The sequence below is a fragment of the Anomaloglossus baeobatrachus genome, chromosome 4 (assembly GCF_048569485.1).
Source record: "Anomaloglossus baeobatrachus isolate aAnoBae1 chromosome 4, aAnoBae1.hap1, whole genome shotgun sequence".
Taxonomy (NCBI): domain Eukaryota; kingdom Metazoa; phylum Chordata; class Amphibia; order Anura; family Aromobatidae; genus Anomaloglossus; species Anomaloglossus baeobatrachus.
In genome coordinates, this window is record NC_134356.1 from 30839128 (window position 1) to 30864742 (window position 25615).

Sequence of the window (25615 nt, forward strand, 5' to 3'; positions counted from 1 at the left end):
AATGAGGAGAGGATTTGGTCGGACAGATCAGGCACCATCAAGAAGTGAAGGAAAGTAGAGTAAATCCACCAGCCCTAGACAACCTTCCGTCAGGCAAAATGAGGTGAGGGTTTGGTGTGGAGGACCAGGCACTACTACCAAGCAATAAACAAACAGACTTCTTCAGTTTCTTATTGCCATATTGTTCCAGGGTTTAGAGAACCAAATCACTATCATGAAGAAGTGAGGTATTGTAGAGTGAACTCATCGGCCCTAGTTCTCCCTCAAACAGCCGTGTGAAGACAGTGCTTGGTATGGAGGACCAGGCATTAACAAGCAATAAACAGACTTCTTCAGTTTCTTGTTGCCATATTGTTCCACGGTTTGGAGAACCAATCACTGTCATGAAGAACTGAGGTATTTTTGAGTAAAGTCACCTGCCCTAGACCTTCCTCAAACAGCCAAAGTGAGGATAGTATTTGGTAGAGTAGATCAGGCACCATCAAGAAGTGATGTAAGGTAGAGCAAGTTCATCAGCACTAGACATCCTTCAATCAGCCAGTGAGGTGAGGGTTAGGTGTGGAGGATCAAGCACCATCAGGGAGTGAAGTCACCGGCCATAGAACTCCCTCAATCAGCCATAGTGAGGAAAATGTTTGGTGTGGCAGATCGGGAACCATCTGGAAATGAGGTCTCTGGCCTTAGATCTCCCTCAATGAGCCAAAGTGAGGCATGGGTTTTGTTTGGAGAATCAGTAACAGTCATGAGAGCCTGAAGTGAGGTACAGTGAGATCACCCACTGTAGACCTCCCTCAATTAGTCCATTTGAAGACAGGATAATATCTGAACTACCATCACAAAGTGAGGTTAAGTCGAGTAACGTCCCCATGCAAAGACTAATCTCTGCCAAACTCCCCATTATCGTCAGATTTGGCTGACTTTCTAAGGTGTATGGGGCCACTACCTCACTGTCATGGAAGCCAACGACTTTCTTATAGAGCACAAAGGAGAGCTCAGCTGGCCAAGTGCTCCTGTATAGAAGAATTGTTTGATGGCCAATTACTCGGCCAACAGCAATTTCAGACATCTGAGGTGTAAGGGGACCTTAAGGTCACATTCTCTAGACCACCCTTCATTAATGGGTTGGTATGGAGAACCAGATACTAGCCTTGTGTCAATAATATACTTCCCCCTATAGAAAACTGGAGTTACTGCATTGGTAAATTTGGTCAAAGTACATAGCCGCGTTCTCCAAGACCATAAGCCCTTCGACATAAATTTCGGTCTCCTGCAATACACAGAGTTTAGTTTCTTGAGTCCTGTTGTGAGAATAAATCTCTGCTGCAATCATTTCACGGATACGTGATATACAAAACTGATTTCTGCGGGCCCCATAAAATGAAGACTAGGGAGGCAACCCTTTGCCGGCTTTCCACAACTAACCAATGTAATTCCACATCGGAGTCCTAAAATGGTGGCATCATGACTGAATCCAGCATGGCATGACTACTGTAGCGAGTCATAGGTGTATCGGTAATAGTCTGATGATTCTTTTGGACTAATTCCCAATAAACCACCCAGTAAAGTCTTATGTTCCTTGGGTCCACAATTATGGATAGAGTTTATGAGTTGCACTGGAGTGTGCCGATGAAGAAGTAAGCCATCATACCTTCTCCGGCTGAGGGAAAGTGTTGAGGGAGCTCATTGCACTTCTGCCTGGATTACATCTTCAGGGACATCTATTTAGTAGGAACGTCAAAGATCTCCAAAATCAGGAGGAGAGCTAATTTTTCAGAGGAAGAATGCTGCCTATGACAAGAGTTATAATTAACTAAGACAAGCCGGGAACCGGCAGAACGCGAAGAGTCTCCACCTTCGCAATATCTTCCAGTTGAGTTCTCGGAAAAAGCCATAATTCAGGAACGTACAAGGACAACGCAGGTAACACCAAGTCCATAGTCATACAGCCGGTGGAGTACAGCAATTAGGAGGAGACGTCATTGACCGATATAGGAGGGTTTCCATCTTCCGGAAAATTGTACAAATTATGGAAGGAAAGTATGGCGAGGGGGGGGGGGGGGGCACATAAAATCAATATGGGAAACAACAAAAAGGCGAGGAGGGTGAAGAGCTCATCTCCTGAAGAAGGTGTCATATTTTTCAAGGGTTCAACACATGGCCAAGAGTGCTTTTGTATGAGCCACCGAGCATGGAAGGCACCACTGTGGAACCACAGCTGAAAAACGGGGTCACACAAGCAAGGGGAAAGAGAACTGCATGAAAAACCTTTATGGGGGCTATCAATGTTGGGGTGATAAGGCAAAAAGGATTTCATATTCATTCACCGCTTAGTGGTGACCAATGTCTGTTTATTAATCTAGCGAAGCTGAAAAGCTATATAATAAAATAAAAGTGGATATTTAGTAGACAGACCCCATTGGAGACCATTGCGTCTAGCTAAAATTGCGAAATCAGTCCTCGTTAGGTTATTGTTGTTACTAGGGTCACATTATCTCTCCTATACAAATGACATTTCAGTTGTTTCATTATCTGCACAGATAGGATTGCATTTCATTCATTGTACACTTCTAGACATCGTAGATTACAGCATCATTCACAATAGGTGATGTCACAGCTCACCCCCTCCTCCTCCTGTACAATGACTGATATCTACTGTATATCTACTGTATATTAGTCACTGTACAGGAGAAGGTGAGCTGTGACCTCACCTATAATGAATGGTGGATCCTGTTTTATCTGTATATAGAGGGGTTATCAGTCATTGTACAGGAGGAGCAGAAGGTGAGCTGTGACATTACAAATTGTGAATGGTGAATCCTGTGTTATCTACTCTGTAAAGACCTGTATGATAGCTGATAACCCCTCAAAATACAATAGATAACACAGGATCCACCATTCACAATTGGTGATATAACAGCTCACCTCCTCCTCCTGTACAGTGACTGACAACATTTCTATATAAAGTAGAGTACCCAGGATCCACCATAAGTAATGTCACAGCTCACTTCCTCCCTCTCCTGTACAAAGGCTGATAACACGCTATATACAGTAGATAACACAGGATCCGCCATTCACAATAGGTGATGTCACAGTTCACCTCCTGCTCATACAGTATACAACATAGGATCCACCACTCACAATAGATGTCACAGCTCACCTTCTCCCTCTCCCTCTCCTGTACAAAGGCTAATGACACATCAATAGACCATATATAACACAGGATTGACCATTCACAATAGGTGATGTCACAGCTCAGCTCCTCCTCCTGTACAATATGACTGGTAATACCTCTATACACATAACAGGATCCACCATTTGCAATAGGTGATGTCACAGCTCACCACCTCCTCCTCCTGTACAATGACTGGTAATACCTCTATATACAGTAGATAACAGGATCCTCCATTTGCAATAGGTGATGTCACAGCTCACCTCCTCCTCCTGTACAATGTGACTGGTAATACCTCTATACACAGTAGATAACACAGGATCCCCCATTCGCAATAGGTGGTGTCACAGCTCACCTCCTCCTGTACAATGTGACTGGTAATACCTCTATATACAGTAGATAACAGGATCCCCCATTTGCAATAGGTGGTGTCACAGCTCACCTTCTCCTGTAGAATGACTGGTAACACCTCCATATACAGTAGATTACACAGGCTCCATAGGGATGTCACAGCCCACCTCCTCCCGTACAATGACTGATAACACAGGATCTGCCATTGACAATAGGTGATATCACAGCTCGCCTCTTCCTCCTGTACAGTAGGTAACAGGATTCACCATTCACAACAGGTGATATATACTGTATGAGCAAGAGGTGAACTGTGATTACCCAGCAGCCACCATTCACAATAGGGATGTCACAGCCCACCTTCTCCTCACCCACGGACAATGTCCAGTTTATAAAATTACCATATCCGCCTAATGTTTGGAAATCATATAAAATACCTTACAAATGGATTTGCCTGTGTCCCACACACACATTAATGAGCCTATGAAGCCAAAACACTGTCGGGAAGCTCGTACCCGCAGAGGTTTCCACGGTTGGGTGTCACCCTTCTTTTAATGATTAATTAGCTCAAAATTAATAATAATATATTCCTGGAATAAGGAAATAGAAACAGGCTAAGTCTTGCATTCTGCAACCTCAAGAATCGTATTTTATATAACCCCCATCTCTGCGCAGAATGTGGAGGAAATGACAAAAGGTGTGATTCACGCCGGAGCGCAGCGCGCACAGCTCTGGGGTATGAAGGCTTCCGGAGCTGGCAGACACGCTCCGATCGCATTCATTCATTCCTCCTTCCACCCCTGAAGGAGACAGTTTCATGACCTGCATGCAATCTATCAAGAAAAGGACGCAGAAAAAGAAAAAAAAAAAAAAAAAAAAACACAAAAAAAAAAAAAAAAAGATAAATTAAAAAAAAAAAAATTGTGGTTGAGGTCTGAGTTCAAGGAAAGGTGCACGGAAATGTGTCTGCCTCGGCTCATAACTTGGCAGATAGAGTGAACGTCGAAATACAATGGAAAGGGGCAATCAATCAAGATCGGGACACAGTGTTGTTCTGTTAAAGTGCAACAAAAAAAAACCGAACTCATATTGGCATTAAAATTAGCAAACATATTAAGGAATGGTTAAATAATGAAAAAAAAAAAAAAATTGCAAAAATTTTTTTAAAAAAACCCAACATCTTAATTTCTTATTAGTATGAGGGCCAGTGCAGAAACTTCAGCACTTAAAGCCTTGGATGCCATCAACGAGGCGGTTTATGGATATCTGCAGAATGCTCTGTAGAGTTGAATGCACTTGAGCATAGAAAGATCCACTGCTGGCAGCTACTTTTGAAACGACATGGAAATCATCAAGATCCGCTGCTGACAGCTACTTTTGAAACGACATGGAAATCATCAAGATCCGCTGCTGACAGCTACTTTTGAAACGACATGGAAATCATCAAGATCCGCTGCTGACAGCTACCGTACTTTTGCAATGACATGGAAATCATTAAGATCCGCTGCTGGCAGCTACTTTTGCAATGAAATCCCAAATTCAAAGTCAAGTCCGGAGACGCTGCAGGGCATAGTAGACGTTTAGGTCATGTGGCCTAGAGTGGACATCAAATATGTAGACAGCTCACAAAAACAGTATGGAGGGGGGTGTCTGTCAAGCGGCACGGTAAGGCGGCTTTCGCACCTCCGGTTTCTGCAATGCGGCACAATACGGCACTTTGCAGGAAAATCGCAACAGTTTTTTTTTTGTTGCCGGTTGCGTTTTTTCTGCATAGACTTTAATTAGTGCTGCATGGGCTCACGTTCGGTCCGGTTTTTGCCGCATGCGGCAGATTTAGCCGATGCGGCGGCCGGATGGAACGTTGCCTGGCACGTTATTTCGTGCGGCAAAAAAACCCAAAACCGCATTGCGCCGCATTCGGCGCATTTTTCAATGCATGCCTATGGCGGCGCGGTGCGGCAAAAAACGCATCCGGCCGCCGCATGCGGTTTTTGCCACTGCGCATGCTCAGTAGCATACCGCAAGAAGCAAAAACCGGACGGGCCGCATGGGAAAAACTTATGCAAAAGGATGCGGTGTTTTCACCGCATCCGTTGCATAGCTTGCACAGCCGGATTGAGCCGCACAGCTCAAGCCGGATGTGTGAAAGCAGCCTAAGAATTAGATACATGACAGTCCAGTAGTAGCAGAAATGGTCTGGTGCAGTAGTTCGTTCCAGGAACGCAAGTAGAAGCAGCATGCATTCCAAACTCAATACTTAGGAGACATCTAGCAAAAACAGTAAAGGGTGCGCGCCCCGGGTGACCATAGTAAGCCAACACACACACACACACACACACACACACACACACACACACACACACACACAGAGCGAGCCGGCAGGTGGAAGACGGGTAGATGACGAGGTGAGGAACACCATCCTCTCCAACCTTGAGGACCTTCTTGAAACTCCAGCTCTGTCCATCCCCTAATCTGTCACGCTCGTCCCTCTCCTATAAGAGTTAGTGACAGGTTCTGGTTCTGAGTCTTACTTTACCTTGTGAGACTCTGCTACTTAAATGTATTCCCTTTTCCTTTGGGGAAACGAGGGTTAATGTCAGTATTCCTTGCCACCAAGCAGTCTCATTATCATCTCAGGCGTTTCCAGTTTCGGACTTCTCCTAGTCCCCTTATATGGTCTCTGCTGCCAGAAGAGGGTGATTGTTATTCTCTGATCTGAGATATTTGGATGCTTGGCCTAGAGGTGGAAGGAGTTGGTGGAGCTCTCTCTTGAAGTTGCTGTGGTGGCTGCAGTCTTGGTGCTGACTGTAGCAGATATTTGTTGTTTTTCCCCGTCTTTCTTCCTTCCCTAGTGTGTTTCAGTGCAGCAGTGGGACTAATGGTCTTTACATACCCGCACCCTAGCCAGGGCTATCGTAGGGACTTTTCAGGGCTTCAGGTTCCTGCTCTGTGACAGGTGAAGAACCTGAATAGGCACTGGCTAGGAGTGCAAGGTACAGCAGTAGGTAAGTATAGAGGTGTCCATAGTCTCTCTACTAGCGGTAGGGCACACCGCTGTTAAAGTGTCCCACGGTGTTCCCGTTGTTTGTCGTGGTTTTACCCCTGTTTAGTTGTATATTTGGCCTCACGCAGGACCATCCCTAGTCCACGCTGTTGTATAATCATTTTGTTCTCCTTCAGGCAGTTGCCATGAAACCTTTTGATAATGCATATAAAGTAGTAGGTACCTGATATTAGGAGTCCACTGAAGTTGAGGATTCAGGCAGTGAACATCCGGGATTTTCTGAACCAATCAAAATATCTGAAACGAATGTCAGGTCATAAGGCAGAACATCCCTGATGAACTTTGAAGCTTCCAGCATGTCCCATGGTCCTGCCATTATATTTGGATTAGCCGGACCTACACCAATCCTGAGGGACATAAATGGAGGAAGCCGTAGCTTTGAGCCAGTAGCACTAAAAAATAGTGCAGGAAAGAAATCAATACCGCAGCTCCACCATTTACCAGGTAGACGAGGAGGGGGGGGAGGGGGAAGATTTATTTTGTTTATGGGCCACCATGATGGGGTTGTGAAATTGGAATCTCATATTCCCCTTCCATATCTAGAGGATTGGTCAGGACGTCCAGAATTAAACATTTGAGAGGTAGACTGAAAACTTCCATGAATTTGGTGGTGTCCAATAAAAGTGACAAAGGTGGCAATAGCACCCAGGCTATGGTGATTAGAAGGTCCAAGAGTCCATCAAGACCTGGCACATTGGATTTGGAGTTTTCTTACAGATTCTCCATTGGGTCTCAAGACCTTCAAGTTTCCACGTAACGGAATGCAGATTTTTCCTTAGTATGAACCGAGCAAAATCTCTGAACAGAATGTCAAGTGACAAGGCAGAACATCCCCGATGACCTACGAAACTTCCAGCATATCCCATGGTCCTGCCATTACATTCGGACTAGTGGTCACCTCCACCAATCTTGAGGGACACAAATGGGGATAGCTGTAGCTTTGACCCAGTAGCACTACTGTGCATGAGAACATTTTGCAGGAATGAAATCAGTACTTCAGCTCCATGATTCCCCGGATAAATGGGGGGAAGGGGAGGGGGGGGGTTGCTTTTGTTTATGGGCCACCATGATGGGGTTGTGAAATTGAAATTGGCATCTCATATTCCTCTTCCATATCTAGAGGATTGGTCAGGATGTCAAGAATTAAACATTTGAGAAGTAGCCTGAACACATCCTTCTTGAGTTTGGTGGTGTCCAATAAAAAGGGACGCCAAAGTGGTAGTAGCACCCAGGCCATGATGATTAGAAGGCCCAAGAGTCCATCAAGACCTGGCACATTGGAGTTGGGGGTCTTCTTACAGATTCTGTATTGGGTCCCAAGAGCTTCAAGTTTCCACGTAAGGGAAACCGTATGTAAATGCAGATATTTCCTTAGTATAAACCAAGCAAAATCTCTGAACAGGTGACAAGGCAGAACATCCCTGATGACCTCAAAAACTTCCAGCATGTCCCATGGTCCTGCCATTACATTCAGACTAGTGGGACCTCCACCAATCTTGAGGGACACAAATGGAGATAGCTGTAGCTTTGACCCAGTAGTACTACTGTGCATGAGAACATTTTGTAGGCATGAGATCAATACTGCACCTCCATCATTCCCTGGATAAAATGAGGGGGGGGGGGGAATGCTTTTGTTTATGAACTACCATAATGAAATTGTGAACTTGGCATCTCATATTCCCCTTCCATATCTAAAGGATTGGTAAGGACGTTCAGAATTAGAAACATTTAAGAAGTAGCCTGAAAACATCCTTCTTGAATTTGGTGGTGTCCAATAAAAAAGGGACGCGAAGGTGGTAGTAGCACCCAGGCCATGGTGATTAGAAGGCCCAAGAGTCCATTAAGACCTGGCACATTGGAGTTGGTGGTCTTCTTACAGATATACAGTTAGGTCCAGAAATATTTGGACAGTGACACAATTTTGGCGAGTTGGGCTCTGCATGCCACCACATTGGATTTGAAATGAAACCTCTACAACAGAATTCAAGTGCAGATTGTAACGTTTAATTTGAAGGTTTGAACAAAAATATCTGATAGAAATTGTAGGAATTGTCACATTTCTTTACAAACACTCCACATTTTAGGAGGTCAAAAGTAATTGGACAAATAAACCAAACCCAAACAAAATACTTTTATTTTCAATATTTTGTTGCGAATCCTTTGGAGGCAATCACTGCCTTAAGTCTGGAACCCATGGACATCACCAAACGCTGGGTTTCCTCCTTCTTAATGCTTTGCCAGGCCTTTACAGCCACAGCCTTCAGGTCTTGCTTGTTTGTGGGTCTTTCCGTCTTAAGTCTGGATTTGAGCAAGTGAAATGCATGCTCAATTGGGTTAAGATCTGGTGATTGACTTGGCCATTGCAGAATGTTCCACTTTTTTGCACTCATGAACTCCTGGGTAGCTTTGGCTGTATGCTTGGGGTCATTGTCCATCTGTACTATGAAGCGCCGTCCGATCAACTTTGCGGCATTTGGCTGAATCTGGGCTGAAAGTATATCCCGGTACACTTCAGAATTCATCCGGCTACTCTTGTCTGCTGTTATGTCATCAATAAACACAAGTGACCCAGTGCCATTGAAAGCCATGCATGCCCATGCCATCACGTTGCCTCCACCATGTTTTACAGAGGATGTGGTGTGCCTTGGATCATGTGCCGTTCCTTTTCTTCTCCAAACTTTTTTCTTCCCATCATTCTGGTACAGGTTGACCTTTGTCTCATCTGTCCATAGAATACTTTTCCAGAACTGAGCTGGCTTCATGAGGTGTTTTTCAGCAAATTTAACTCTGGCCTGTCTATTTTTGGAATTGATGAATGGTTTGCATCTAGATGTGAACCCTTTGTATTTACTTTCATGGAGTCTTCTCTTTACTGTTGACTTAGAGACAGATACACCTACTTCACTGAGAGTGTTCTGGACTTCAGTTGATGTTGTGAACGGGTTCTTCTTCACCAAAGAAAGTATGCGGCGATCATCCACCACTGTTGTCATCCGTGGACGCCCAGGCCTTTTTGAGTTCCCAAGCTCACCAGTCAATTCCTTTTTTCTCAGAATGTACCCGACTGTTGATTTTGCTACTCCAAGCATGTCTGCTATCTCTCTGATGGATTTTTTCTTTTTTTTCAGCCTCAGGATGTTCTGCTTCACCTCAATTGAGAGTTCCTTAGACCGCATGTTGTCTGGTCACAGCAACAGCTTCCAAATGCAAAACCACACACCTGTAATCAACCCCAGACCTTTTAACTACTTCATTGATTACAGGTTAACGAGGGAGACGCCTTCAGAGTTAATTGCAGCCCTTAGAGTCCCTTGTCCAATTACTTTTGGTCCCTTGAAAAAGAGGAGGCTATGCATTACAGAGCTATGATTCCTAAACCCTTTCTCCGATTTGGATGTGAAAACTCTCATATTGCAGCTGGGAGTGTGCACTTTCAGCCCATATTATATATATAATTGTATTTCTGAACATGTTTTTGTAAACAGCTAAAATAACAAAACTTGTGTCACTGTCCAAATATTTCTGGACCTAACTGTATCTTCCCCTTCCATATCTAGAGGATCGGTCAGGACGTCCAAAATTAAATATTTGAGAAGAAACCTGAAAACGTCCTCCTTAAATTTGGTGGTGTCCAATAAAAGTGAAAAAGGTGGAAGTAGCACCTTGAGGTCCCAAGAGCTTCAGGTTTCCACATAAGGGCTGGAGAACAACCAGCCTAAAATGTGTGCTCCAGCAGGATGTCCATCACACCCCGACACCCAAGAAGCAAAAAGTAACCGCCTTTCCCATCTCTACTTTTACCGAGAGGGTCTTCAAAACTACAGACTAAAATTACACAAATTTCAAATTACTTTCAAGGAAACAATGTGGTTCGTTTCGATGGAGGTTTTGCTGAAACTCGACCCTTGTTTTGTCGTCACTATTAAAGCCTTAAATACAAGTTGCCTTTTGTAAAATACATGTTTGAAGCAACCGCAGCCGCACACAAAATAAAGAGGGATAAAGGAGGTGATCGGAACTGAACAAGAGATAATTAGTCCTCTAGGGGTGCAAATATTTTCTATGTGCACACTCCACATATCTCCACATCCAAGGCCAGCTTGGATTAGTAACTGAACTTCACTCCAAAGGCCAAGGTGCTAATCTTTGGGGGATTGGCATTGTATTTCACAAATATGGAAATAACCCAAGTCTTAAAGGGAATGTCAGCAGGTTTTTGCTACCTCATCTAAGAGCAGCATGATGTAGGCCAAGAGACCCTGAGCTCAACGATGAATCACTTAGATTACTGTGTGCAGCCGTTCTGTCACAGTGAAAGATTTGAGATTTTGCATGTAGCAGTACTGGGAGAGCTGCCCCTGTCTACACCAGGCTTTCAGTGCACATTTCCATACACAGAAGCTGCAAATCACAGAGGGTGGCGGAGTTGGATTAAATATGCTGCTGAGACCCACTAATGATAAAGATAAGAGGCTTAAACTAATATTGCAGGTAAACGAAAAAAAAAAAAGAGATAACAGACAAAGGGCTGAAGTCTCGGTTTTAACTCTTGCAGCATGCGGTTCTCAGAGTACACTGCAAAAATCTATGGACAGAGTCCCTTTAAATAGTCCCTGAACTTTCAGATAATCTCATTCAATAGATAATGTGATTAATATAAAATCTGCAAATCACTTTATGCAAAAATAAGTTTTATAGGGGCAAAAGGTGGGGGGGATGGGCCTAGTCCCGGGGGGCAGGGGAACCTAGTACTAGTCCTGGGATTAGGAGGTGGGCTGGACACAAGTAGTCCTAGTCCTGGAGGCAGGAGATGGGGGGATGGACGGTCCTAGTCCTAGTCCGGGGGGCAGGAGATGGGGGAACGGAGGAGGTGCAGGGGCAGGAGGTGGGGGGACCTAGTACTAGTCCTGGAAGCAGGAGGTGGAAAGGACGTAGCTAGTCCTAGTCCCGGGGGAGGGGGGAGGCAGACTGACCTAGTCCTAGTTTAGGGGGGAGGTGGCGAGGGGGACGGCCCTAGTCCCAGTCCCGGGGGCAGGAGCGACAGCTCTAGTCCCGGGGGCAGGAGGGACGGCCCTAGTCCCGGGGGCAGGAGGCAGTGCGGGCCGGCCCTAGTCCCGGGGGCAGGAGGCAGTGGGGGCCGGCCCTAGTCCCGGGGGCAGGAGGCGGTGAGTGGGGGGGGGGTAGTCCTAGTCTCTCTGCAAGAAGTGGGGTACACAGATTGTATGTGTGTCTGTAGTTTGGCGGTAGAGTAGGAGCAGAGAAACAGAGAAAAGGGTTTTCAATTCAATACAGATAAGCTATTGAACAATTGCAGAACTAAAGCATGCTCGCAAGTTAGGAAAAGGAAGCTCCTGCCCCTATAGTGCAGGCAGAATGCTGAGAAGAACCACCTACTGAAAAGGGTTAAGAAAAGCATAAAAATTGGGACAGTTTTCGACTATTTAAACTGGTATGTGCACCAGGAGCAGTTTTAGCTTGTAAAATATGACATCTGAGATCTGTAGGGGTGAGGAGAACATCGTTAAAAGTATGAACCAAGTCTTCTCTACAAACCTGCTGACCAGGCATGAACCCAACGTCCTCATTCGGTGAAGGTTCGTTCAATATCATAGTAAAGAAGGATGAGGTGTAGTTAGGCCTTCCCACATGCGTCTACAGTGGCCATTTTGGACATGAAGAACTGAAGCACCGATCTTTTGGTCATTGGTCATCTTGAAAGATAACACCGGGTATTTGTGTTTGCAACCTTGGTGGTCCAGCATAATGCGGTCTACCTTGAACGTCTAGAGTTTAAGAAGGGTAAGAAAAGTAATACCACAAATTGATCTGGTAAAGTCAACTGATCCGACTTTAGATCAGGACAATCCTTTAAAATTGGTCCACAAAAGGAGTTGGGTTCAGTCATGCTGCCCAAAAAATGAGTTTTATGGGCGTCCATGGGTGTGTTGGAGATGGTGAGTCTCAGTGGTGGGGTCAGTAATGGTCATCAAGAATGCTGGTGGCTCCTTACCGGATTTTGTTAATGGTGGTGGGGGGGGGGGGGGAAAGAGTCCCAGTTTCGATGAAGTAGAAGACTTTATGGTCTCTGGACCTGATGACAGGGAGTATGTAGGGAGGATGTCCGCTTTGACATGACATATGGAAACATTGGGGATTACAGGCTCAATACAATAATGCAGAGGAGGAAGTTCTTACCGATTAATTGGAATTTGTACAAATCCTTCATCATATCTTATTTGACTTCTTGGGATGGGCTCCTCGTTTCCTTTGGGTCTTTGAAGCTCTAAGTGATGATTATTGTACGAGAACACTCAGCGTATTTACCTAAATCTTTCCTGCCCCTCGAGCACTTTGAATCTAGATAGGAACCCTCTCAATGGGCAGAGGGGGCTTCGGAGACAACTTTCAAGGAGCCGAGCTGTGATACGATGAATCTCGGGCAAACAATTATGAAATTGCCTTCAAAAGGGCCATTGTAGGAGAGGAACGCTGAGTCAATGTTTGCCTTCCGCACAGAATTAGGACTTCTGGGTCCGTTTGGTTTGTGACCCCCGCAGAAAAGCTGGCAGGCATCCTGAAATCACAAGGCTTTTTTACAGCCACCTGTATGCGGAGAGCGCTCTACACCTGACTTGGAATGAACTTCCAGGTGTGTCGGACTACAGCTACCAACATTTTGGATCAGTCATCGATAAATTCAACACTAGAGGAACGGCCTCGGCTTCTCTGAGACAAAGGCGTGTGTAGGAATGCCAAAGCTGGATCAAAACACTTGGACGGGGCCCAAGTCACTTCCAAATGCATTAGACAAGCCTCCTTCCGATGCGCTCTTCAACTTCAGTGGTCAGAGAGGGGGTCGACTTTACATTTAGATAAGAGAACTTGTCCCTTGATCTTGGAGTCATTAGGGGTCAGGGAAGTCAGGCCCCTACATACACAGTGTGTAGAATATTTAGGCAAGTTGTATTTTAGAGGATTTTTTTTTTATTATCGATCAACAACTATGTTCTCAATCAGCCCAAAAGACTCAAATATCAAAGCTTAATATTTTGGCAGTTGGAGGGGTTTTTTAGATTTGGCTATCTTAGGAGGATTCTGTTTGTGCAGATAACTATTACTGTGCAGAATTATTAGGCAACTTAATAAAAACCAAATCTATTCCCATCTCACTTGTTTATTGTCACCAGGTAAACCAATATAACTGCACAAAATTTAGAAATAAACATTTCTGACATGCAAAAACAAAACCCCAAAAAATTAGTGCCCAATATAGCCCCCTTTCTTTCTGATGACACTCAGCAGCCGACCATCCATAGATTCTGTCAGTTGCTTGATCTGTTTACGATGAACATTGCGTGCAGCAGCCACCACAGCCTCCAGACACTGCTCCCAGAGGTGCACTGTTTTCCCTCCCTGTAGATCTCACATTTTATGAGGGACCACAGGTTCTCTATGGGGTTCAGATCAGGTGAACAAGGGGACCATGTCATTATTTTTTCATCTTTTAGACCTTTACTGGCCAGCCACGCTGTGGAGTAGTTGGATGCATGTGATGGAGCATTGTCCTGCATGAAAATCATGTTTTTCTTGAACGATATCGACTTCTTCCTGTACCACTGCTTGAAGAAGTTGTCTTCCAGAAACTGGCAGTAGGTCTGGGAGTTGAGCTTCGCTCCATCCACAACCCGAAAAGGTCCCACAAGTTGATCTTTGATGATCCCAGCCCATACCAGTGCCCACCTCCACCTTGTTGGCGTCTGAGTCGGAGTGGAGCTCTCTGCCCTTTACTGATCCAGCCTCTGGCCCATCCATCTGGCCCATGAAGAGTCACTCTCATTTCATCAGTCCATAAAACCTTTGAAAAATCAGTCTTAAGATATTTGTTGGCCCAGTCTTGACGTTTTATCTTATGTTTCTTGTTCAGAGGTGGTGGTTTTTCAGCCTTCCTTACCTTGGCCTGTCCCTGAGTATGGCACACCTTGTGCTTTTTGATACTCCGGTAATGTTGCCGCTCTGAAATATGGCCAAACTGGTGGCAAATGACATCTTGGCAGCTTCACGCTTGATTTTCCTTAATTCATGGGCAGTTATTTTCCGCCTCTTTTGCCCAACACGCTTCTTGCGACCCTGTTGGCTATTTGCCATGAAACGCTTGATTGTTCGGTGATCACGCTTCAAAAGTTTGGCAATTTCAAGACTGCTGCATCCCTCTGCAAGACGTCTCACAATTGTGGACTTTTCAGAGCCCGTCAAATCTCTCTTCTGACCCATTTTGCCAAAGGAAAGGAAGTTGCCTAATAATTAAGCACACCTTATATAGGGTGTTTATGTCATTACACCGCACCCCTCCTCATTACAGAGATGCACATCACCTGATTTACTTAATTGGTACTTGGCTCTCAGCCTATACAGCTTGGAGTGGGTCAACAAGTATAAAAAGTATCATGTGATCAAAATACTCATTTGCCTAATAATTCTGCACACAGTGTATATTTAAATCCCATAAAAGTGAGGGTTTTTTTAATTCAGTTTTATGATACAGGAAACCTCTCTGGAAAAAAAACTAAAATGTTGAAAATCTTCTCTGGCAGCAGTGTGAGCAGTGTCCTCTTACCATAGCACCCCTGCTATCTTCAATATTCGATAAAAAAAAAAAAAAAAAAAAAAAAAAAAAGACAGGGTGGACAGCACTGCGCATGCATTTTTTTTAGCCTCTTCTTACCACAGCACACCCATATCTACAGGTTTAAATTACTATGTAATCCAACAAATCTCTCATAGGTGCTTAATAAATTTAGTATTTATCTCAAAAAGACTCCCATAGACAGATGATTAATATATACCAGCCCCCAAGAATCAAAACACCATGAAATAAAAACACTACACTACACTACCCTCCCTTGAGAAAGTCCAACCCAGGATGAAACGCGCGTCGGGCAGCAGGCAGGCGAATTCTATGGACTCTGTACATAGGTAATACACACTACATTTATTTTTGATACCATATTTATTGCAGCATTTTCACTTTAGAGCACTAAGCACTTTATATTTCTAATGGCTGTATATAAGGAATATTTATAAGTAACTTTTTGTAGGCCATTTCAGGCCATAAATTTGATATGAGATTTTTTTATTTTTTGTATATATTTTTTTCTACCTATGAATTTCCCTTTCTATTGTATATTTTTGCTCTCCTACGGTTTTTGATTGTATCAGATTTTTAATATTTATACAAATAAAAAATACACATTTAATTTCATGGTGTTTTGATTCTTAGTTTTAGATTACTGTAGAGAGACAAGATGTATGGTAGTGTAAGCAGCCTCTTCTTACCTCAGCAAACCAGATATATACAAGTTTAGATTAGAAAGACAAGATGGCCAGCAGAACAAGCAGCCGCTTCAGCCTTACATTGGTACACATGATAGCTACAGTTTTAGATCAGAAAGACTGGGTGGACAGAAGCGAGTGACCTCTTATTACCTCAGCCCCTTGGTAGCTCCAGAATTAGATCAGATAGACCGGGTAAATAGATGTGTGAACAGCATCTTTTCACCCCAGCAGCCGTAATATCTCCAGAATTAAATCAGGTAGACAAGATTGTGAGCAGTGTGAGCAGGCTCTTACCTCCGCCCCCCGGTACCTCCAGTATTAGATCAAGAAGATAGTGTGGAGAGCAGTGTGAGCAGCCTCTTCTTAACTCAGCACTACGGGTATCCCCAGTATTAGATCGGATGAACAGTACTGGACAGCAGTGTGAGCAGCCTCTTACCCTTGCAACCCTAATATCTTCAGCATTAGATGAGATAGACAAGATGGACAGTAGTGTGAGCAGTCTCTTACCTCAGCCCCCCTGGTATCTCTAGTATTAGATCAGACAGATATGGTGAATATCAGTGTGAGCAGCCTCTTCTTACCCCAGCAGCCCTAATATCTCCAGTATTAGATCAGATAGACAAGATGGACAGTAGTGTGAGCAGTCTCTTGCCTTAATCCCCTAGTATCTCCAGAATTAGATCACTTAAACATAGTGGACAGCAGCGTGAGCAGCCTCTTCTTACCTCAGCATTTTTGAGATCTCCAAAGACCCTGATTCCAATGATGTGTCACTTACTGGGCTGTGTTGTTGATGTTTCAATAAAATCAATGTTTTATCACCAGGGGATTATCACTACAAGACTGGGTGTCTTGTGCCTCCTGGTTCTTCTGCTCTGTTCAACCCCACCCCCAATGAGCAAAATACACAAAGCTGCCAATCAGTGATGTGGGCGGAGTTATCCAGCGCTCCGCATTCTCAGCTCTGCTAGAGAAAACTGTGATTGTATTAAAATGACAACAAGGGACCTGCAAGTGACACATCGCTGGAATCAGGGGCTCTGCCCCTACCTCACACTGCTCTCAGATTACGTAGCAAAAACCAGGTAAAATTATTAATCAAAGGTAAGCAAATTACCTTGTCTTGGTTCTCTCTGTTCTTGTAGCACAGGTTGGCAATGAGACGAATGAGATGGGCCTTGAACCCCACGGCGGCGTGCGTCAGGTCACTTCCAAGGGACGCGCTATGAGTGGAGGTAAACACGTTCTTGCTTTGTTTTCCCGCCAGATGTGTCAGACGCAGGGTGTCTGTAGAAAATTCATGAGGCAGTCATCTGCTAAAGCTAATCTACAGGACCTTCACTTAAAGAGGACATGTCACCAAGTCAACAGTGGCCAGTTTCTGCTCTTTTTTTATTCTCAATCCTCCCAAATACTGTTTTCTTATTTTTATTTATTTTTTTTAGATTCTAGAGATGAGCTTTTTATTTAGTATACATTTTATGGTCTTTACTAAGAGGGGTGTGGCTTCCAGGATCCTCAGGGGCGTGTCTGTATTCTGCTCTGTGAGCCACGCCCCCTTATAAAAGAAATAGCAGTAAACAAAAAGGTCTATATCTCTGGAACCGTATTGTGGATTTAAAAAAAATAAACAGCGGATTCCTCAAAGGAGCAGCGGCAATGAAATGAGACAATAAAGTGCCGCTGTTTAATCCCATGACAGGTACCCTTTAAGGAGAGTGATGTGAGACTGCCTACCTACAACAGTGTCCAGTAATCCTGGGCATCGCTGCAAACAGCCGAGGTGATCAGCATCGGAGGTCATTTCACAGAGAAGGTCCAAGAGACGGATCACAACTAAGGCCTCCTGAGGAGGAAGGGACAAATATTGAAGATTACATTAATGTACATGTAGAGATTTGGGGAAGCTGCGTAGAAAAACCTACCGGAAACCTCATGTCTGGTAGTCAGTACTACGCAAATCCAGAGAGGATTAATGTGTCTCAGACTGGTTGCTAGGGATAAACTGCCTAGCAACCTTTTATATATGGTAGTTAGGCCGCACATTCTTATGTCTGGTAGTCAGTACTACGCAAATCCAGAGAGGAGTAATGTGTGGCAGACTGGTTGCTAGGGATAAACTGCCTAGCAACCTTTTATATATGGTAGTTAGGCCGCACATTCTTATGTCTGGTAGTCAGTACTACGCAAATCCAGAGAGGAGTAATGTGTGGCAGACTGGTTGCTAGGGATAAACTGCCTAGCAACCTTTTATATATGGTAGTTAGGCCGCACATTCTTAGCAACCAATATGTCTCATCATTGAGGGACGGGGGGGGCAAGAGCTTGAAGGATTGGCAGGAGACATGCCATATATCTCTCCTACTTAATGTAAATATTTGGGTAAAGAACTCAAAGGGGTATTCCTAGGACTACAACATGAGATCACATAATCCTCAGGATCGGTGGAGATCCTAGGGGGTCAGACCACCATAACAGGGGTTTTCCAATCTCCAAGATCCTATCCCAATAGGTAGTGGGTGAAAGAATAATAATAATATTATTAGCAAATCCCTTATATTAGAAATGTAGTATAGTTCTCCTGATTAGCTATGTCACTTACCTCATGTGCAGGGCATTGCAGAAGCTTATGTATCCATGGTTACGACAACACACAACTAACTGTCCATATATCTGTGGCCATAACCTTAGATACCCAAGCTACTTTTATGCCCTGCACATAAGGCAAGTGACCATGGATACCTAAGCTACTGTAATGCCCTGCCCATGAGGTAAATGACATAACTTTTCAGGAGAATTATACTATATTTTTAATTGGAGGTATTTGCTAATATTCTTATTATTACACTTACTACATATTAGAATAGACTTTTGCAGATGGAACTAATGTTGTGAATGTTGTCTGTCTGAGTGCTGTTTTGGAGCTCTCTCTGGTGGCCAGGAATGGTAGTGAAACTGAATCTGAGTCTGTGACTCAGACAGGTGTCGGCGTTAATTGGGAATTAAGGAAGTCCTATTGCAGACAAGTAACACATACCGGACTTATTCTGCAATAGGACTGTATTGGGATCAGGAGGGGATGGAGGGGACAGAGGGCACAGAGGGGATAGATACCCTCACTGTGGGAGCCCCAATAATCAAAGAACTTATTTAGGAATGATATCTAGGGTCAGCTTAAGTGGCATAACATAGGAAATTAACCCTTAAAAAGGGGATAATTTCCTATGTTATGCCAGCCCAATAATCAGCCAAGTAGTGAAAGCAGCCATCTTTGAGTATTTCCGCTGGCAAGGACACTTGACACTTAATAGTTATTCAGATGAGAAGATGAAGTTGAGGGTCAGAGAGGGTTTCTCAAGCAAACAATAAGGAATAAGTGTCAGAATGGCTTCTTCCCCATACTGTGCGATTCCCGGGACCAAGAACATGGGGCACAGACCTCCTTTTGCTACACCTCCAATAAAGCCGTCAGTTAAGAGGACGATGATGGGGCTTTGTTCCTTTTACCAACCAAGGTAAACTTTCGGCTAAGAATACAACCTATTCGGGTAAACCTGAGCTTTGCATATAGTGAAGAGGATGCATCCATTTAAAATTTAGGGGGAGAATTTCCTAAAATGTAATGGTCAGTCTGACAACAGAATCTATCTCCCGAGCCTTAAAACTGATCAGACATATTACCTCCTCCTCGTAGTTCCCCGGAGCCGCCAGTTTCAGCACCGCTCGGCACTGATTCTGGAAACCGTCAGAGAGGAATTCCGCTATTTGCCGCAGATTATTGCGCTCTGCCTCCGTAGGACGACTCTTCTCATTTACTTTGGACAAAATAAGTTCCAAAAGGGTCATCCTGCCAATAAAGAAGAACATGTGACTAGCTATGTAGAAAAGTTAGCACAGCAGTACAACGGCCTATCGGTATGAATGTGTGTGCAGAGTTTTTGGAGCCGAAACCCTCCAAATCCTCCTACAATTCTCAAAGTTCCTCATTTTTTTACTTTTTCTAAGCTTTTTGCTAGAGAAAAAAAAAATGTAGATAGTTAATTTGGGTATAATCCATTAATGCAAACATACGTCTCCATGGTAACAGACTACGAACTCCTTGTCGTCGGAGCACACAGTCATACTTCGTCTAATATAATATTGTGGAGAAATAAAAAAAAAAAAAAATCTAGGATAATAAAACCAGTAAAGGGAGTGCCTCGAAGAAGTATTCATACCCAATGAACTTTTCTACATTTTTTCATGTTACATGTCCAAACATAAATGTGTTTTATTGGATATTTATCTGATATACCACCACTAAAAGTAGCAAGTACTTGTGACGTGTAAAGGAAATGATTCCTGGGTTTTCTAAATATTTTAAAAATATAAAATCAAAAATTGTGAGGTGCATTTGTATTTGGCCCCTGAGTCAATACTTTGCAGCACCACCTTTTGCTGCAGTTACTACGGTGAGTCTTTAGGGGTAAGTCTCTACCAGCTTTCCACATCTAGGTGACATTTCTGCCCCTTCCTTCCATGTGAGATTGGATGCAGACATCTGTCACAGATGCTCAATATAATTTCGGTCTGGACTGTCACTAAGCCGCTCACATATGCTCTGATCTAAACCCTCCATTGTAGCTCTGGCGGGATGTTTAGGGTCGTTGTCCCGTCCCAGGCTCAAGTCTTTTACAGCCTCTAATAGGTTTTCCTTCAGGATTGCCCTGTACTAAGCTAAATCCATTTTCCCCATCACCTCTGACCAGCTTTCCCTGCCCCTGCTGAAGAAAAGCCTCCCCAAAAGTATGATGTGGCCTCCACCATGTGTGACGGTGGGGATGGTGTTTTCAGGGTGATGTGCAGGATTAGTTTTCCACCACACACAGCGTTTTGCATTTAGCTCAAAAAGTCTCATCTGACCAGAGCACCTTTTTCCACATATTGTCTGTCTCCCACATGGCTTTTGTACACTGCAAAAGGGACTTCTTATGGTTTCCTACTTTCCAACTGTCTTTCTTTTTGCCACTTCTCCATAAAGGCCAGATTTGTGGAGTATACAACTAATGCTTGTCCTGTGGACAGATTCTCCCCCCTGAGCTGTAAGCTGGATGCTTCTCTAATTAGTGCTCACCCTGTCTTGGTAACTTTCCGGTTGTGCCATTCTCTTTCCATTTTTGGATGATCAATTGAACAGTGCCCCATAAGATGTTCAAAGCTGGTGCTATTTTTTTTTTTTTTTATAACCCAACCCTGCTTTACTCTTCTCCACAACTTTATCCCTTACCTGTCCGGTGAGTTCCTTGGCTTTTCCTAATGCTATGTGGTCCCCAATGTTCTCACACAAACCTCTGAGGTTTTCATTAAAACATTTTTAGTTATACTGAGAATAAACTACACACAGGTCGACTCCACTAATCAGGCAACTTCTGGAGGCAATTGTGACTCCGGATTTTATTTAGGGTTAAAAGACTACAGGGGGTTGAATACAAATGCACATCACAATTTTCAGATTTATATCCTTTACACCGTGTGCAGACTTATTAGGCAATTTGTATTTCAGCGGATTTTTTTTTTTTTATTGATCAACAACTATGTTCTCAATCAACCCAAAAGACTCAAATATCAAAGCTTAATATTTTTGGCAGTTGGAGGGTTTTTTAGATTTGGCTATCTTAGGATTATATCTGTTTGTGCAGGTAACTATTACTGTGTAGAATTATTAGGCAACTTAATAAAAACCAAATCTATTCCCATCTCACTTGTTTATTTTCACCAGGTAAACCAATATAACTGCACAAAATTTAGAAATAAACATTTCTGACATGCAAAAACAAAACCCAAAAAATTAGTGCCCAATATAGCCCCCTTTCTTTCTGATGACACTCAGCAGCCTCCATCCATAGATTCTGTCATTGCTTGATCTGTTTACGATCAACATTGCGTGCAGCAGCCACCACAGCCTCCAGACACTGCTCCCAGAGGTGGACTGTTTTCCCTCCCTGTAGATCTCACATTTTATGAGGGACCACAGGTTCTCTATGAGGTTCAGATCAGGTGAACAAGGGGGCCATGTCATTATTTTTTCATCTCTTAGACCTTTACGGGCCAGCCACGCTGTGGAGTAGTTGGTTACATGTGATGGAGCATTGTACTGCAGGAAAATCATGTTTTTCTTGAACGATACCGACTTCTTCCTGCACCACTGCTTGAAGAAGTTGTCTTCCAGAAACTAGCAGTAGGTCTGGGAGTTGAGCTTCACTCCATCCTTAACCCGAAAAGGTCCCACAAGTTGATCTTTGATGATACCAGCTCATACCAGTACCCACCTCCACCTTGCTGGCATCGGAGTGGAGCTCTCTGCCCTTTACTGATCCAGCCTCTGGCCCATCAAGAGTCACTCTCATTTCATCAGTCCATAAAACCTGTGAAAAATCAGTCTTCAGATATTTCTTGTAGAACCGAAAAAGGTGTTTCTGCAAATAAGGATTTTTTACATTCCAAAATAACTCATAAAGTATCCATCATAATTTGAAAAAGTGTCAAATTTTATTCCATCATATTTAAATTACAAAATTACTTTATTAAATGCTGGTGTTCACAGAATTTTAAAATAACCCTACCCCATAAAACCATACATTGAAAAAACTGGTACGTTGTGGAACAGCCATAATATCAGTAAATATATCGTGTATACATATAAAAATTCCTGGGTATAAATTGACATGAACGCATCCAATGATCTCACACAGCTATGATGAGATGCCAATGTAACTCAAAGGTTAAATATTCAGCCTGCAGCCTGTATTACATATTGCAACCAAATCTATAATCCAAAACCGTATGGAAGGAAGCAATAATAGAATTGAACTCTTATCCAAGTTACATCATTATTCAGAAAGAACAATTCACAGTACACAGGGCTTCCTATTAAAATTTGAACTATTTATCAAATTACATTATTCAGAGGAAACAGCATATATACCAATATATCAACCTGGTGTCAGCCTAGTATCAAAGGCAGGGAGCAAGAAGCTTCCGCTAAAGCTGGAAGAGATCAGGAAGCCACAGTTTGTATACCCAGATGGCGGACCACAACGCCCAGCACCTCGACGCGCGTTTCGCCTCTCGCTTCGACCAGTTTTTTCATTGTATGGTTTTATGGGGTAGGGTTATTTTAAAATTCTGTGAACACCAGCATTTAATAAAGTAATTTTGTAATTTAAATATGATGGAATAAAATTTGACACTTTTTCAAATTATGATGGATACTTTATGAGTTATTTTGGAATGTAAAAAATCCTTATTTGCAGAAACACCTTTTTCGGTTCTATATGTGATTAATATGGTGGAATCTGCGTTGTTCAAATGTTTAGGCAGATACGGATTTCTGGTCCCTTTCTTCGGTTTAATATTCAGATATTTCTTGGCCTAGTCTTGGCGTTTTATCTTATGTTTCTTGGTCAGAGGTGGTGGTTTTCAGCCTTCCTTACCTTGGCCATGTCCCTGAGTATGGCACACCTTGTGCTTTCTGATACTCCAGTAACGTTGCAGCTCTGAAATATGGCCAAACTGGTGGCAAATGGCATCTTGGCAGCTTCACACTTGATTTTCCTCAATTCATGGGCAGTTATTTTGCGCCTTTTTTGCCCAACACACTTCTTGCGACCCTGTTGGCTATTTGCCATGAAACGCTTGATTGTTCGGTGATCACGCTTCAAAAGTTTTGCAATTTCAAGACTGCTGCATCCCTCTGCAAAACAGCTCACAATATGGACTTTTCAGAGCCCGTCAATTCTCTCTTCTGACCCATTTTGCCAAAGGAAAGTAAGTTGGCTAGTAATTAAGCACCCCTTATATAGGGTGTGGAAGTCATTACACCGCACCCCTCCTCATTACAGAGGTGCACATCACCTGATTTACTTCATTGGTAGTTGGGTCCCAGCCTATACAGCTTGGAGTAGGACAACATGTATAACAAGCATCATGTGATCAAAATACTCATTTGCCTAATAATTCTGCACACAGTGTATACTTCACAAATAGTTGCTACTTAGTGGTGGTATAATCACATAAAATACATTTAAGTTTGTGGGTGTAACATGAAAAAAGGAAATATATGTAGAAGTTCACGAGGTTTGAATACTTTTTCAAGGCACGGTACATTTGAGATCAATTTGAAAAGGGCCAGAACATTGAGTTTCAAAACCATTCCGCCTCCTCTACAGCGATGATGCCAACCTGGATCCTGTAATCTTAAACGTTCACTTGATGCCAGCTTGTGGCCAAGGAGCGATGTTAACCAACCAATTTAAAACCATTACAGACATAGAAACATGTACTTAGGGAATGTTTGCCAGCTTCGAAGCCACACGCTTTTTTTTTTTTTTTTTTTTTTAAAAAAAAAAAATGGTAAAAAAAGGGCACATCTTGCCGAATTGTGGACACACAAAGGTTTTTTTTTTTTGCATGATAAACATTTGATAATATATGCCTCCGTGTATGTACAAATTCATCCTAGGACCTCCGTGAGTCGTAACATTTTGGGTACCCGGTTCTCGTAAAGAAACGGCTCTGTATGTACTCCCTCAAGTCTACTGGAGATTCTGGGGGAAAAAAAAACAAAAAACCCACCAAAAACGTAGTGAGCATGCTCAGTTGTGTTGATCTCCAATAGATGGACATTTCAAGGGTTACTTTATGATTGACTTAAGGGGGCTTTACACGCTGCGACATCGCTAATGCGGAGTCGTTGGGGTCACGGAATTTGTGACGCACATCCGGCCGTATTAGCGATGCCGTTGCGTGTGACACCGATAAGCGATTTTGCATCGTTGCAAAAACGTGCAAAATCGCTAATCGGCGACATGGGGGTCCATTCTTAAAAATCGTTACTGCAGCAGTAACGAAGTTGTTCCTCATTCCTGCGGCAGCACACATAGCTGCGTGTGACGCCGCAGGAACGAGGAAGCTCCCCTTACCTGCCTCCCGGCTGCTATGCGGAAGGAAGGAGGTGGGCGGGATGTTACGTCCCGCTCATCTCCGCCCCTCCGCTGTTATTGGGAGGCGGTTCAGTGACGCTTCAGTGACGTCGCTGTGACGCCGCACGGACCGCCCCCTTAGAAAGGAGGCGGTTCGCCGGTCACAGCGACGTCGCCGGAAAGGTAAGTATGAGTGACGGCTCTTTGCGATGTTGTGCGGCACGGGCAGCGATTTGCCCGTGTCGCGCAACAGATGGGGGCGGGTACCCACACTAGCGATATCGGGACCGATATCGCAGTGTGTAAAGTAGCCTTTAGTGTCCGGATTGGTCATCAAGATCCGATTAGTGGGGCTCAGACGTCCATCATCCCCACCGATCAGCTGTTTTTGGAGGACTTTTCCCCAAATCTTTCAATTTGAACTGGACGTGGGATGTAATATTGGCTGCAGAGAAGAATAAAACTTTTTTTTTTTCCCTTCAATTTCACTTCTCCATTGCGGTGATAGTAGCTATTAAAGTATTTAGCACCTAATAATTTGTATTTAGCAAAATTAACTTAAGCATTCTAAGAGTTTTCACTGGGGTGTGTACTTCTCTCTGTATGATGCTGACTAATCGTAAGCAAGCAGTAAGACAGGGGGAAAAAAAAAAAAAAAAAAGAAAATGCCCCCACCGTAGCTTAGGATCTCCTGGTCTAGCCTCCTGCGTGATTAGAAACTGCCAGGAGATTGACTCC

The 25615-nt window shown here is 43.5% G+C and overlaps 1 protein-coding gene across 2 annotated transcripts in view; it reads right to left on the reverse strand.

Annotated features, from left to right (window-relative positions):
* The window catches only part of ATXN10 (ataxin 10), a 157503-nt gene that overhangs the window by 56921 nt on the left and 74967 nt on the right, over positions 1-25615 (reverse strand). For both annotated transcript variants that reach the window (XM_075344200.1, XM_075344199.1), the window contains 3 exons: positions 19599-19764; positions 17655-17763; positions 17035-17204 (listed from right to left, as the gene is read on the reverse strand). In XM_075344200.1, coding sequence (XP_075200315.1) covers positions 17035-17204; positions 17655-17763; positions 19599-19764 — 445 coding nt within the window. The remainder of the gene's footprint in view (positions 1-17034; positions 17205-17654; positions 17764-19598; positions 19765-25615) is intronic.